This window comes from Taeniopygia guttata, chromosome 2 (assembly GCF_048771995.1).
Source record: "Taeniopygia guttata chromosome 2, bTaeGut7.mat, whole genome shotgun sequence".
Classification (NCBI taxonomy): Eukaryota; Metazoa; Chordata; class Aves; order Passeriformes; family Estrildidae; genus Taeniopygia; species Taeniopygia guttata.
In genome coordinates, this window is record NC_133026.1 from 42,156,216 (window position 1) to 42,172,564 (window position 16,349).

The 16,349-nt window shown below is 35.6% G+C and overlaps 1 protein-coding gene across 2 annotated transcripts in view; it reads left to right on the forward strand.

Annotated features, from left to right (window-relative positions):
* ANO10 (anoctamin 10) overlaps nt 1–16,349 on the forward strand; it is a 121,480-nt gene that overhangs the window by 13,276 nt on the left and 91,855 nt on the right. For both annotated transcript variants that reach the window (XM_030265030.4, XM_030265031.4), the window contains exons 8-11: nt 925–999; nt 1,951–2,133; nt 5,490–5,681; nt 7,770–7,898. In XM_030265030.4, coding sequence (XP_030120890.4) covers nt 925–999; nt 1,951–2,133; nt 5,490–5,681; nt 7,770–7,898 — 579 coding nt within the window. The remainder of the gene's footprint in view (nt 1–924; nt 1,000–1,950; nt 2,134–5,489; nt 5,682–7,769; nt 7,899–16,349) is intronic.

Consider the following 16,349-nt stretch of genomic DNA (forward strand, 5'->3'; position numbering starts at 1 on the left):
TCCTTAGAGTTCCTTCTTTATTTCCTTCACCATGTTTTTGTGTGTGTGTGTGTTTATTTGGGGTTTGTTTTGTTTGGGGGCTTTTTTTGTGTTAAATCTCGGTGTTACCTATCTGTTACTGGTAACCTTGGATCTAAAACTCCTGTAGCTATCACTTACAGCTTTGTCTCCTCCTGTAGCCTTTCTCATAAAGCTTAAAAACATTTATTTTTACCCATAGGGTATTTATACAAAATTATTTTAAAAGTTATGAACTGTTAAGTGTAAGTTTCCCCCAGTTTTCATTCTCAGTCTGTGTATGGCTCTCTGCACTCCCAATATTATCTGTATTAGCCAAAAGCTCCAAAACAGGAGCTGCAGCACTTACAGCAAGTAGGAAACTTCAGAATTTTATTAAATACTGTGTTTAGGTCTCATTTTAGAAGTGGGGAATATTTCTCATGGCCATAAGACCTTTTGAAGTGATTAAACATCAACTGCAGCTAACATATATAAAGGAATGTTTTTAGAGATTGAGAGGCATATCACCCAACATGTATATTTTGACAAAGTATCTATTTTTAAAAAAGTCACTGCTCTAAATAGTGATCAATATATCACTTTTCTAATGTTACCTGGATAAATTGCCAAAAAAATTAAAGTAGAAGGTGATGTGTTTTTAATGTTCACATTTCATAATACAGTTGTAGGTCTCTTTGTACACTTTGCTTTAGGTGAGCATTAAGCTTGTTAAGTGAAAAACTGAGTAAGACCAATATTGAAAATGTGTTTCTTCTGACCTAATGTTTAAAAATGGTAAAGAAAATTTTGATGGGCAGTTTACATCTTCATGGAAGCTATTTAGTCAAGGCAGCTGTTAAGTTAGATGATATTCTGCATCTGAACTTTTGCTTGAGTACTAAAACCAAATATTTTTGTTTGCAGTTCAACTTCTTAAACTGTTTTGCATCTCTCTTCTACATTGCCTTTGTGTTGTTTGATATGAAGTTGTTGAGGCAGGTGAGTGCCAAGAACATCTTAAGAATGCTGGTGAATCTAGTAAAATAAAGGATTGATAAAAATAGTCTTCAATAGTTATTTAAAACATATACTTGGAAATTAATATATTTCACCTATGTTTTCTGAGAAATACAGCTTCCATGTTTCAGTTCCCCTAACATTATTGCAGAATCATAGCAGAGTAGAGTAATTCTTTCTCTCTGTATAAATGAAGAACTGTTTTTAAATAAATTTGATTATTCTGTCACACAGATGAGACTGGGAAATTTTCATTTCCTCTCTATTTCCTTTTATGTTAGAAGATGTTCTTCTCTGTAGTGTTCTTAATGAGAGACTCTTGAGGATAGGGTCATGATTAAATTTGACTACAGTGAGGATCTGAGAATAAATACAAGTAAAAATATTTCATAGTTGGTATTTTAAATCAACTTTCACACTCAAATGCATGACAATTTGGTATAAGGAAAATATTTTTACTCTAAACATAATGAACAAGAACTTCAGCTCAAGACCTCTGTTACTCTGAAGTGATCTCTAGCAAAACACTTTACATTCCTATACCAGACATAACATTTGTGCCATTTTCTCTACTTTCAGGTAAAATCAAGAAATGAAAGGCATAGAAAAAAATTCTGTCTTTAGTTCTGTAAGTGTCATTGGCATATATTAAATATGCATTACCCTTCATTGTACTTGGTGTACTGTTTTCAAGATACAACCAGATACACAAAATATTTAGACTGCTAACTCCTAATCAGTCCTTTTCAGCTCACAGCAAAGGATGGGAACTAGATCATGTACACTTTTTGTATGCTATTCCTAGGTTTGTTAGGCTGGCCTTTTTTTCATAGTATAGTAACTTAGAGTACTACTTGAGCTCACAGAATTGCAAATGATCATAGGTTCATCACAGTTGTATTATTTTTTTCTTTTTTTTTTTTTTAACTTTAGAGCTTGGCCACTTTGCTGATAACTTCGCAGATCCTCAACCAATTTGCAGAATCCTTGCTTCCTTACTGGCTCCAGAAGAGATACAACAGGAAGATGAAGAAACGCATGTGCTCCAAGAAAACTGATATGGACCTGTCATTAGCTGAACAGGTCAACATGGAGAAAGAAATGGGAACCTATTTGGTATGTTGTAGTACTTAAAAGAGTTAAAACTTTTCTGGGCTGTAGTTGACAGAGGCATCAGCCAAGGCAAACAAGAATATTTTTGGCTTTCTGGCATGACAGCTTATTTCCAGCTTCATCAGCTTTGCTGGTAGCTGTTTATGGAGCTGTGTGTTACCCTGGATCAAGAAGTGGATACAGTGCAGGATCCTAGTAACACCAGAATGGAGGGGAAGGAATGAACAGCTCTCTCTGGAGCTACCTAACCCCGTATCACTGGAAAGAAGTGTTTGTGTAATATGCCCTTAATCCCCAAGGGTAACCCAAAGACTACCAGGATGAGTAGGCTGGCATAGGGGAGAGGGAAGTTATTTCTGTTTTGGCTTGATTTTGCAATGGTACTAGTTTAAATGGTCAGTTAAACTAGAGCCTGAGAGAGAGCACTTATATCTGGATGGGGTCAGAAATGGAGGACAGAAGAAACTAACTCTTCAAAACAATAATCCTGCTGGATGCTCTTGCCTCTCAAAACCACAGCTTTGGTATTCACTGTCTTCTTGGTTCTGTTCTTGACCACCTCCTACCCAGTATAATTTTTAATTGTATTTAGCAGATTCCATGCAATTCATTACTTAAAATTCTAAAGGAATTTACACAGTGGATGTTGTTGTGTATGTTAAAGCCTCACAGACTGCCTGATAACTTGATCAGATGCTGCCAGCACAGTCACAGGAGTCTTAATACTGTATGATTTTTGCTTTTAGAGAATAAGAAGTACATGTAAGTAGTGTACCTTTCATGTAAAAGGTACAGGAAATTGTAATTTGGTTATAAAGGTACATTGAAATTTGGTAATAGCACCATATAAGATTCTTCTTGCTTTAAGTGCCATGGGAAAAGGAGAATGGGAAAAGGAGAAAGAACTATCACGTTTGCAATTTAAAAGCTGTACAAATGTGTTCCTGTGAGGGAGATAGAATTAGACAGCCTGTCTTGCAGTGCAGAACACAGCAGAAGTCCCTGTGTTAGTGTCTGAGCTGGTAAATCAGCACAGTCCAGCACTGCACCTGCACATCAGCCAGCACAGCTCCCAGAGCTGTGTGTCAGCATCAGGCCCAACCAAATAAGCTCTGCCTCTTAGACCTGAGCTGACTCCTGGTTCTCAGCTGTCACATACAAAACCAGTGTGGTGTCTCTGAGTCACATTGCCCAGTGCTGCTTCTGCAGAGCTGGATCAAATGAATCTGCACCTGTTGTACTGTTGTACCCGGAATAGTTTTTCTCGGGTACCCAAGAGGTCAATTGTAGAGAGTGAGGACTTTGCTTTGGGTGTGTCCACTGCTAGCCTCAGTTTCAGTTCTAAATACCATGTACTCAAAGCTTTCATTTTATATTCAATCTTAAGATTATTGTTTTGCTGTGCTTGTGAATAAACGATATTAGACTGCTGATTTGTTTGTAAGCAGTGAGCTGTCAGCAGGCAAGAATATTTCTAAAATTAAAACTGTCACAAGGGGGAAGCATTTGACTGTTTAGTAACTGAGGAGTCTTGACAGAATTCTGTGTTTCAGGCTCTCTTGTTTTGATTCCTTCTTTTGCATACTCTTCAATATTGAATTCTCTATTCTTTTTGTCCTCATTCTCACTTACTTTTCAAATATCCAGCCCTGTTTAAGATGTAAAAACATCCTGCAATAATTTTTTTATTATTATTTTTTTAATTTCTGCTACACTCCTCTAGTTAATTTTTTCCCTTAATTTAAGTTTTTGTTTCCTTGATGCTGTAGCTGATGTTGTGGCTGCTGATGGCACAGTTACAAATTTTTTTAACATTGTCTCAGACTCCTGTTTTCCTACACAGAGTTTCATAAATTGAGAAGGAGAAAAATAAATACTTACTTACTTCATACTCTTCTATTCTAAAAGCCAATAGGTATTGGGCAAGGAAATGAGAAGCGTGTGGAAGCAGTGGGAATACTGTGCAGTTACCAGAAGGAGGAGCACAAAGGAAAGCTCTCTCTCTGCCTGCAGTGATTGTCCGAGAAAATGATAGCAGTAGCAGATGTGTGGCTGCCATTCCTGTGGATGTTCCTGCAAATGTCCCTTAGGAAGAGCTTAGTAAAATACAGGGTTTGTACAAAATGTTTCTGAGGAAAAAATCTTAATGGGTTTACAAGTTAGGTAGCTGTTCATGGTCTGGCCGGCAGATTGGCTTGTGAGACTGAACAATACTGTGGGACTTAAAAACGAACTCAAGTGAGAAATGCAATTAATGAGTACCCCATGTTGATTTGTGAGCATGTAGACGTCTACTGCCTCCCTCTGTTTCCTAGGAGAAAAAAGCACTAGGTGTTGGAGAAGGCAGTCAGTTTAACAGCTATGATGGGCAAAAAAGAGTAGATAACCATGTGTCTGATGCATGGAGCCAAAACCACTCTCATGTGGTTCTTGCAGTAATTTCAGTTTCTGTCAAGTCTTCACGATTTTAGTTTTGAGAGAGAGAACAATACATGTGTCTGTGTAAATACAAGATACCTAGATCCCACTTTAACTTCTTCGTGGTATTTCACCATCCTTTGTTTATGAGCACTTTTTCTTTAAAATGGGTTGGTTTGGTTCTGTCATAACAAAATTGCTGCAATCATAGCAAACTGTTGTTAATACTACAAAACTAATCTGCAAATAAATGTATGATCACCTGCATACTTAATCAGCATTTAAGTACCCACATTCTTGGCTTAAAGGTCAGGAGATAGACCTATTGGAATTTTTTATATGGGGTTTTTTGTTTGCACTAATTGTTTTTTTCAGATGTCAGTGCTGCCTTGTAGACTGCAATCGTCAAGTGGTCCACTAAATCTGTCCTACCCATTTTGAAAAAAAACAAGCAGAAATACCAGAAAATATTTGTGTATATACCAGCCTACCATTCTGTTTAGGTCTTTCATGGACAGTCTGAAATGCTAGGACTTCTGTTGCCATAGTGCTCTCTGGAGAATGTTCTATCAGTTTAAATGCATGGTGTTGTTTTTCTATTCTTCACTGTTCCTTCTGTTACTGTTTCACTGAGATGCTCAGAAACCTGCATAGATTGAATGTGTAGTTACTTCATGTAATGAGGATAGGAAGTGTGACTTGCAGAAAATGCATTAGGCAAAAGGAAAAATCTGGGCCTCTCCTTATAACAAGTTTTTAGTGATTGAGTAATTCCAAATTAATTGGATTTTTAAAAAATTCTTCTTGTCTACTATCAGCAGTCATTTCCAAACAACTGTTTTGGGATGAGGAAGTGTGTTTACAACTGTAGTACAATTTCTGTGTTTCATCATAGGTTTTTTGTAGGTTAAAGTTGTTCTTGTATTTCCTCTGTTTTTCAGGGTACTTTTGATGATTACTTGGAGCTGTTCCTACAGTTTGGCTATGTGAGTCTTTTCTCATGTGTTTATCCACTGGCAGCTGTTTTTGCAGTGTTAAACAACATCACAGAGATATACTCTGATGCCTTAAAGATGTGCAGAGTTTACAAGCGTCCATTTGCAGAACCCACAGCAAATATTGGTGTTTGGCAGGTAATTTTTGTGTCTTCTTTTTTCTGTTCATTTGTTTAAAAGAGGTTTCAGCAGCAGTATGAAAGCTTTGTGTATGTCCCATGAGCCACTTCAAAGTTCAGTAGGTACTTTGTTCTCTTCTATGCCCTGGAATATCATCTGTCCAGCTGTTTATCCCAGTGATATTTTTGGTGGGTTTTTTGACCACATGCCTTTCAGCTGCCTTGGAAAAGAAAGCAATTCTTTTCTTTAGTTCTTGTGTATGTATTGTACTTCTGTTGCAACTTCAACAAAGCAAAGCTTCCAGCTACTGCCCAGTATTCTTTATAGCCGGTGTATTTTAGAAATGGTAACTTCTGATGGAAGAATTTCTTCAATTTCTTAAGTAGTAGTAAGTAGCTGGATTCCTAAGCCAGACTTGTGGCCTATGCACCCATGGTTACTGGTGCTCAAGCTGACTGATTTGAAAATAACCTGGATCTGTGAGCAGGAGCTGGAACTTTCTGCACAGCCTGAGCACTGTAGTCTATCTAAACAAATTCATGGTAATAGTACTGGGTTAAGCATTTTCTGTCCTCGCTTGTTTGTCCATGCAGTCATGCTGCCACCAGCTATTTTGGGGCCTGTTGAGTGTGCTGCATCAGTGAACTGATCCTGACCAGAGTTTTCTGAAGTGCCTAAATTGCACCTGGAAGCTTTAGCATTCCATAACAAAGTGCTTGATAAGGGAGTTTGATAAGGTTGGGAGACCTTTGTAGGGGATGATCCATAGTCTAGTTTTATTTAACAGGTTTTCTAATGTTATGTAATGGAGGTAAAGGGCACAGTGAGTTAATGGATTATTCAGTTTGAAGAGGCTGTAAATGTTACCAAGTGAAGCAAGTGAGAGGTGAAAAGTGAAATCCTGAAACCTCAAGTAGAACATACAGTAAAAGCATGCAAACCAAGGATTATGAGCAATGTTCATTAGACACATACATAGATATTAATGAAGTGGACTTAGAGGTGAAGTCTTTTAATATGTTATTCAAATGTGTGAATTATAATCTGATTACATTTTAACATGGGATGTACTTTCTCAGTCCAGATCTATGCTATCAACATCTTAATGGCATATAGCTGCATTGATCTATATGCCATTAAGATGTTGACATTGTGTAACCACCAAAATAATCAGGCTGTGGTCATAAGTCACAAGTGTAGCTACAGGTGTATTAATAGCATTTGTTTTTTGCTAAAATAGTTTGTTTCAATCAAGGGAGTAGGTCGAAAAAAATATTACATTACTACACTACAGTAATTTCCTTTTACAGTGTTGTTTTTTTAAATAATAGCAGAAATTAATTTGCTTTGTGAATTAAAAATAATAACTAAATTTTCAAGTCATCCGTTTCATATGAGAAATAAGAGCATTTGCTGAAAGATTTATGTTAAAGGAATACTGGAGTTATTTCATCAGGTGAACTGAGTTACTTTCTTGTAAAGGAGAAAGTTATTTCTGCTAATTCATTGTAACAGTCACTACAATTCTGTGTCAGTCTTTCTTATTCCAGACAAGACCTTGGAATAAGTAACCATTATATTGCAAATGTAATTGTTAAGCTGTATTTTCAGACATTTTGTGGGAGCTCTATAGGCAAGAGCTTCTTAGACTTGTGCTATTTATTGCATGTGTTTAAATGTAAATCTTTCAACAAATCTCAAGTGGTTTGTGATTTTAAAAAGGCATTCTGAACCATTCTTACCTTTTCCTCTTAACATTCACACAGAACCTCCAAAAACAGTGTTAGGACTACTAATTCCTCTTGGAATTTTGCACTTTTTCCTTTATCCTGAAATAAATTTGTTTGGGAATACAACTGCAGATGAGTGCTTACTCTTAAATGTGTTCAGGTTACGACCTTGTTGTGGTCTTGTCAAGCTGATGCGGTCTGGACTGCTTGCCAAACAAGTACTATGCCATAGAATCCCAAAGATGACAGAAAATAAGTTAAACTAATAGGTCTTCTGAGGCTTTAATAAAGAGAGTGGTATTGTGCAGAGCAATTTGGGGACTAATAAGCTAGAGGTAATGGTCATAAATGTAAATATATTTTTGTTTTATTTCAGTTGGCCTTTGAAACTATGAGTGTAATATCCGTTGTTACTAATTGTGTACTGATTGGAATGTCTCCAGAAGTGGATGCCCTTTTCCCAGACTCAAAAATAGACCTTGTTCTGACTGTGGCATTGATAGAGGTAAGTCTGCCTTCAAAAAATGCATGTTGCAGCAAATAACACAAATATCAGTGGAAATAATAGCAGGAATTGGACTTTACATCACATCTTCTATTAGAAGGAAATTAAGATTTCCCTATCAAAGAAGTGTTTCTTTTTGATTTCTTTCTCTTCTGTGTTTTCATTTACTGTGGATGCTGTCACCATACTTTCCCAAGCATTCCCAAGATACCATGCATTTATTGCTTCATGTACTTTAAATATTTAGTAGTGTTATTTCAGGAAGCAAAATAATCACATTTTTGTGAGCTGTTTATTTCTCTGCTTGGGTTGTGACCCCAGCATATCTTAAGAAGTCTTCCTACATAATCTTTATGGATGTATCCATACAGGGCTTATCTGAAACAACTATGTGTCATGACTGTAAATATTTGTGATTGTAACAGCATTTGGGTTTAATCTACTCCAAATTCATTGTGGTAAGCACATCACTGTCATTCCTTTTCAGACATGGAGAGATGACTGTGGGGATATTGCAGGACTTTGCCCCTGTAAAACTTTCCTTCAGGGCTTTCTTGTATTGCATTACCGTGACTTTCCGTTATTCTATTTCAGCTTTTAGAAATTGCATTACTTTTCTCATGGAAAAAGGTCTGGATTATAGTGTAGTTGCAAAAGTGCAGCACCTTACAGAGGTGCACCAGGATCATATATTTCTTTTTTGTTCATTTTCCAGCTATTAAGTGTTTGCAATGAATTATGAGCTTGCTTTGAATTTTATTTTCTAAGCCTTAAGGTTTGCGGAGTTGGCTGTAAATATGAATCATGTCAACTGGTTTGCTGAAATTTGCATCTACAGGCAGCCCAATGCACTCTTCTATTATGCACGTGTCAACATTTACATTAACCTCAGCAAGGTGTAGTTTTAATATAAAACTAATTTAGCAAGTCAAATGTAATGATACAGCTCATTACTGGACAACATATCTAGGGAGGTAACATTGTGAAAACTGGATGAGTTAATGTAAGCAGTATGGATTTCTGACAGCTCAGAGATGGGGCTGGTTTTGCCTTTGCCTGCTGTGTGTTAGCCTTTTATCTGTTTAAATGTGAAGCTGGCTGTTTGATCTCTAGTCAGACCTCTGTTTCTTGGTAGACCAAAGGAGAATACCAGCATTTTTCTCTAAATTTAAATTCTGTTTATATGCAACCCTTAGAGAATAGGAATTGCAGCATAATAATTAGGTAGCTCTTGGAACTCCTTAACATTGTATCTCAAATTACCTATAAATGCTGTGGAAAGGGAGATTCAGAAAACAAAGGGAAGAAAGTTTGGATGGAAAAGGTAAATTAGTACTGAGGGGAGGAAGGGGAAAATGTTGTCTTATAAAGAGAGAGAACTTTGGTGAAGACAACAACCAATCTATAATTACCATTGTATGAAGGGACTGTTGGAGGCTAATGCTGGACCAGCCAAAGGGAATTAAAGGTATTAATTAGGTTAAAGAAAAGTTTTCTTTTCTCTAATTATTCAAGTTTTCTCTAATTATTCTGCTTAATTAAGAAAACCCAAAACAACCGAACAACAAAAAACCAAGCCATAATGCAGTGGTCAGAAAAGATCTATTAAAAATTTTTAATCAAAAGTACCCACTATGCCTGATGATTTTAAATATGCTGGTCTGATTTTTTGTTTGTTTTTGGTGATTGTTTTTCTGTTATTATGAGCTATTTATTGTCTGAGAAAACAGAGAGATACAAAACCAACACGTGAGTCTTACAATATGTTTCTGGAGTATAATGAGCCATGTGATTATTTTTGGAATGTTGTTGGTTGGTTATAAACAGTTCCAAAAATACTGAGTATGAAATGTAAGACTTCTGCAGTCTCCTTAAGGGCATTCTGTCGGTACATTTTAAACAGTTTTTTATATATTCACAGGTGTAGGGCTTGGGGTTTTTTTGTTGGTTTGTTTTGTTGGTTTGTTTTAGTTAAGTGAAACACATTTTATACAGAAATTTAATTTTAAAAAACTATATGAAAATGAGCACAGCAAACATGAGTTTTATTTCTGTTGAAAATTGTTTCAGTTGTGTTGACAGTTAAACATGTTCTCAGTTACAGAAATTTTTCTTTAAGCAGAAGTTCCGTTGTACATATTTCAGGTAAAAACATTGATTACAAAAGGCTCAAAGAAAGGAGGATTACTGGATGCTGTGGGGCTATGAACAGCAGCAGTATAGATTTATGTCAGCTTCAAGAGATGGGGATGCTTTTGCTATTGCTTACTGTATATTTACTCCCATCTTATCTGTTGCACTGGGACTTTATTTTACCTGGTGCATGATGAAACAGATCAGGGAATTGGTGTGGGAGGATCTGTCTGACCCTGTCCACTAGGGAGCAGGGCAGGAGCAGCGGTGTGTGGGAGACACAGCCAGTGCTGTGGTAGATTTGTGCTGGATTAAATTTGCAGGACTTCTGCACCACTGAGCCTTTTTACTTTAAATATCACTCAGTCTACAGAAAGATCTCTGAACTATGAAAGGAGCACAAATCTCATGTATTGGCAGTATTGCCATGCACCTTAATTCATGATTAAATTCTGCATTTCAATTGTAAAGAAGTATTCAGGAGCAGAATATATTACATTAAACTTCTAGGACAAACCTGATGCATCTAAAATATGTCAATGTCAGGGTAGAAAAAAATTCAGATGTGTCAGAGTGTTGATAGAAAAGTGTTTTAGATCACCTAGCAGAGATTCATAAAAACATGATACAGGTGAGTTATTTTATTTTCTGATGTTTACTGCAGGTGAAGATGAACATTTTACTGTGTATTTGTGCTATTTTGACAGCATCTTGGCAGGCAGTTTGAAAATGTTAAGAGAAAAATTTCTTTGAGTTGGCTATGTGAATTTTCACATGTTCTATTGATGGGGTAACCTACTTAAATCTTTGCTGTCTTTTAGTATTTTAACAAGTTTTTAGTAACTGAGACTCCAGTTGAGTATTTTTATATCTGTTTGATACAAAACTATACAGAAAAGCACTGTTGCTCTCAAAGCCAAGCATAGGTATTAGCAATGTCTTGAATTTTTTTTTAATGCTAGTGCTTTTTAATAATGATACTAGTCCTCTTCAAATGGAAACTACTTATATGGCAACATTTAACACCACACTACTGAAGTAACAAAGAACTGTGTGTGATATTCTTGTAAGCATTCTGTACCCAGCCCCTACTGATTTATGCGAAATATTTTTTTCCCATTAACAACTCTTAACTCTGATACTATCTACATTTTTGGAGGGAATATGTATTGTGTGAGCATAGTAAATGTTAATTAGAATACCACAGAATTAAATATTACCAATTTCAAAATAATGGCAAGCATTAAAATAATAAAATATAATAATAATTTTTAAAGTATTAAGATAGTGATTTTTTTAAACAGTTGACCTATTTTCATCAATTCAACATCTGCTTCCATGGCAACGTGATTTGAACCAGGAGCAGAATGATGAAACTCCCCTCTTTTACTCATGGATGGATGCTAACTGAGTGCAGCCAATGCAGTTTTCAAACAAAAAGAAGTAGATGAATCCCCTTAAAGCAGGAAAAATAAATCCTTATTAACATAATTTTAAAACAGCTGTATTTCATTGTGTGTTTAGTTATTCAAACATAATTCAAACATAATTCTGGTGTGAATTCAGGTGCCAAGTAGGACATTCCAAGCATGTGTCTGTGCTTGTGTGAAACTGTTCCAGATCCCTTCTGACTCCCTACACTGATTTGAACCACAAAAAAAGAAATAACTCTGAAGTAACTTGGTGCATTGTTAGGGAGGCAGGTTAAAACAAGTATAACTTTAATTCTGCACTGCTTTTAAAATTTTTTTTTGCAAAAATTGTAGGCAAAGAGTTTTGTTCCTTATGACTGTTCCTTTTTAATGTGGACTCTGATATTTAATGAATGCGAATTAAATCAGTGTTGGGACTACTCTAAGAGCTAAGTTCAAGAAATCAGTTCTACTCTTGAGTACAACTCTTAAAGAGTCATTTTTCCTTCTAAAAGTCCATTGGTAGTGGTGTTTTGAAGCAGTAGCTGTGAGGTACAGCTCCTCATGAATGTGTCCTAACCTGCAAAAGCAACTCATGTATCCAGCTCTGAAGTGTGGTAAACTAATGGAAAGCTTTTTTGCAGAAGTGCACTTAGTCTGGATGTTCTACATCATGTGAGGGATTTGGGAATTGGCTTGGAAATACTCAGTAGTACTGAAGGTCCTTCTTGATATTGGTATTATAAAATCTGACATTATTATCTAGAAACATGATTTTGGGAAGAATGTAATCAGATGTGCTGTAGATCAAAATGAGGACCTTTGCCTAGAGACGTGGTAGTGTATTTGTAGTAAACATGGCTTAAACAGTTGGTCTGTGTTGATTTAATTTCATGGTGTCCTCTATAAGGACATACATCTTTATCAACATCATAGAAAAACCTCTATTGAAAAGTCAGTTATGTAAGAAGTATGGAGTAGAATAAAGGAAATAATCCTTTCTTAAGCTTTGGTTTTTCTGTGTGAGAAGGAGCTGATGGTCCATTTATAAAAGGCTGGAAAGCAGGAATCATAGTGTGTCAATAAAGCTGATTGAACATCAAAGTAATTGAGAATTGCCTGGTATACAACTTTTCTTTAGAATTCCATTTCATTGAGTGTAGTTTTTCATCAAAGGTCTCGTCATATAGATTAGAAGCTCTTTGAACTTCTGATGAACAGTCTTGATGTAGTAGTCCCAACACTTAACTCAGTGGAAAGCTCGGCAGTTGTTTCTGGAGTGGTGTGCCAGAGAAACCGGGAAAAACCACCAGAGTCAAACAGTTTGACTTATAGTAGATGACAAGGTATATTTATCATCTACTTCTAGGCATCATCATACTTTGCATTCTCCACAAACTTGAAAATCAGTCAGCATCACATCCTGAGTACAGCTTAAGTTCTTTTGAATCCACTTTCTGAGCAAAAGCAAAGTTAGGTGGATTGTTATGTCAAAATTAATTTCTCCTTTTTTTTTCTTTAATTTTTTTTTTATGTTTTGCAACAGATTTCAGTACAATCTGTGTTCTCCCGGTAAATCCCGATAAACTAGGTAATTTTTTTTTTAAATTTTTTTTTTACAAAACAGTTGAATTATTTCCTGGCAGCAATGTACGCGGCTTCATTCTGGCCAGGTGGAAGTGAGACATGGTCCTGCATGGTGTAGCGTGCTGCATGTGTGGAGCAAATAGCTTTGTTCATGTAGAACTCATGAGTTTGGGATTTAGAACATATGCTAAATATACTTTTATGTAAGGGCCAAGTTTAGTAGAAAAGGAACTGTGAAAAAATGCAGAAAAATAGGCTGCATCAGTATACAGACCATGTATGAATCCTTTGATACTGATGGAGTTGGAGCATAACAGCTGTGTATAAAGTGGTGTTTTTGCTAAATTATTTCTGTGTTATTGCCAGATCCCAGCGTAGGATATAGGAGCTGTAGTTTTCACACCCGGAGCTAAAGAGCAGTGTAGGTGGAAGGGACTCTTGGACATTATTTGCCCAAATCTTCTGCTGAAAGCAGGATCCTGGATTAAGTTCTCAATGTCTTTATCAAGATAAGCTAAGACTTGAGCACTACCAGTGAGGGAAAGTCAACCACTTCTCTGGGCAGCCTGGTCCACTGTTTAATTGTTCTCGTGGCAAATAATAGGGTTTTTTTCCATGGGAAGAAAAATTTTTTCTGATGCAACTTGGTAGCTCATGACCTCTTGTTCTTTCACTGTGCAACTTAGTGAAAGCGGGTACCGCTGTCTTCTTGAAAACTACCTGTTAGGCACTGGAAAAATGTGATCAGATCTTACTCACCCATCTAAGCCTTCTCTTATCTAAATGTAACAAACTGAGTTTCTTCAACCTGTGCTCATATGTCAGGTTTTTCAACCCTGTACATGGCTCTCCAACATGCCCCTCCAAATTTTCAGTCTCTGCTTTCCAAATTGTCAGTGCCACTTTAAAAAAAAAAAGTGCTTTTAATTTATGCTTATCCTCTTAGTTCTTTCTGCTAATTGCGGTGTGTATTCTTTATTTGTCTTCAATGTATTTGCTCTTTAATCAGAGAAAATAATTTCTGAGAGTGTTAGGCAACTCTTTTAACTTTCTTACTACTGAAATTTTTTTGGCAACAGTCTTGAGGTATCTTTCTTTCCGTGTTGAAATTCTTTCTTGTGGTAATGTGTTTTTTTCCATACTGACATGTATGCACATATACTACATTTATAACCTGAGTAGTTTGTCAGTTTTTAGATATAACTGTAAGGTAGAGTACGTAGTGGTAAATATTTGATGTGTGGTTTCATTTTCTTCCTAATACTTAAATGTATATGAAAAAAAAAATTATTATTTACTTATAATGAGAAAATACTAATTAGGGGATTAAATATAAATCTGATTTTCAAAAACGTTTTGTGGTAAGGTGAAAACCTTACTGACAGCTTTAAGGTTCATTTTTTGGAAAATACTTGGCAATTTAATTCATCAGGTATTTTATTTCAGTGAAACAGACATCCTAGCCAAGACTTCTTTATGCTTAGATATGGTGAAAATGGGAAAACATAGGAAAATGGAAAAATGCAGCATTACTGATGCTGAATATTAATAAAGGGTAATACAAAGCACTGGTGATTTCAATTAACATATTGTTCTTTTCTAGAATACCTCTACCTCAGCTGCAAACATTTAATTAGTGTATATATATATATATGAGAAATCATACCTAACAGCCCTCCTTTAAAAATATAATATGTATGTTTTAATTTTTAATACAATGCAAAATAGTAATTTGATTTTTTAAAATTCTCTGCTAGACAGGTAAGCCACTGCAGTTTATTCCTAGAATTGAAATTGTGAGACATAAAAATATGTTGGTATTTTAACTTTGAGCTGAAGCCCTGGCAAAGATTTCCAGTAGTTGCTGAATAGCCTTGGTGTGAGACTTAATGAAAGCTTCTAAAGCTATAAACTATGCCTAAAGACTTAACAAATTCTTCTAGTTGCTTATTTTACTGTTTAGCAATATTTTAAGAGTAAAAATGAAGTCAAATATCAGTGCATTTAATATTCATATTAGTTTGCAAATGAATCTTGAAATCGTAGGTTTAGTTTTAATATAAAGAAATATTTTAGATAAGTTATTCTTCTGAGTTACAGGAAGAGATTGTTCTGAGGGTTTTTTTTTTCCTTACCTTCAGATGTGGGGAAAGATTCATGGGATTTGTCTGTATAAAATTGTATAAATCTTAGCTGCTTCAAGAAGCCTCCTGAAACCATACCAATGAGATTTAAAAAATTCAGTTTTTCTGGTTATACATTATTACAGATTATATTTATTCACAAAATCAGAATTTATCACAGATCTTTTTATTGCCATCTACTGGTTCTTTTGAGATATTCATTCTGATTTAGTGTTGAGTTTTTGGTCACTTTGAATAATAAAGCTTAATGCCAGAGGTGTGTCAGAATGAAAACAAACACTAAAACATTTGAAGATCTAAATAAGTTTGTTCTGTAGCTTTCTGCTAGTATAGAAATTAAAATGCATGTTAACATCTATGCTTAAATAGTCCAATGGGTTTTTGAAAGTCTCTGAGCTTAAAACAGTTTTTTCCTATTTGTGACTAATTTTCTTTAGTTTCTCTTTATTTTCTGTTCTTTACTCAAACCCTTCCATTTTCAGGTTCTCAGTTTGCTATGTTTGAAATTCAAAAACAATCACAATGAATTGTGCTCTTCAAATTGTGTACTAACACTGGAATGTGTTGAATAAATGGGCACATTTAGTAATGTGTAGGACAGCAAGAAATCAAGGTACTGCATCAGGTTTTTCAACCCTGATAGCTGGAATGTGTTAATGTATTTTACTACTGTGTCTGCCCCAACTAGAGCATTTTGACAGTAATATTCATTCCTTGCTGACCCAATTCATAATGTGATTTTTATCTTTAAAGAAGACAGTGTGCAAAGGATGGCTGAGCTAGATCAGGTCAGGGGTCTTTAAAGGCCAGGATCCTTTCCGCAGCAGAGGCCAAGGGAAGAGTAAATTAGTATAGCCAACTATATAGTCACGCCCTTTCAAAATTAACTCACAGAATCTGGTGATTTGCAGTATAACCTGCCTAATAGCTGAAAATTATCTGGCCAGAGCTGCCTGGGAAAGTGTGCAATGCTTTATACAGTGGTGTACCTACTTTTTCAAAAGAGTTTGAGTTATACTCTAGTAAAATGCTACTTAAGCAGCTAATGTTGATATACTCTTAGCATCATAGATAATTACCATGTGTATTGGTTCTACCCTGAATTTCATAGGTTTTCTCTATCCCTTTTTTTTTACTGTCTTTTCTGTCTGAGAAGCATTTTTAATTCTTAACTT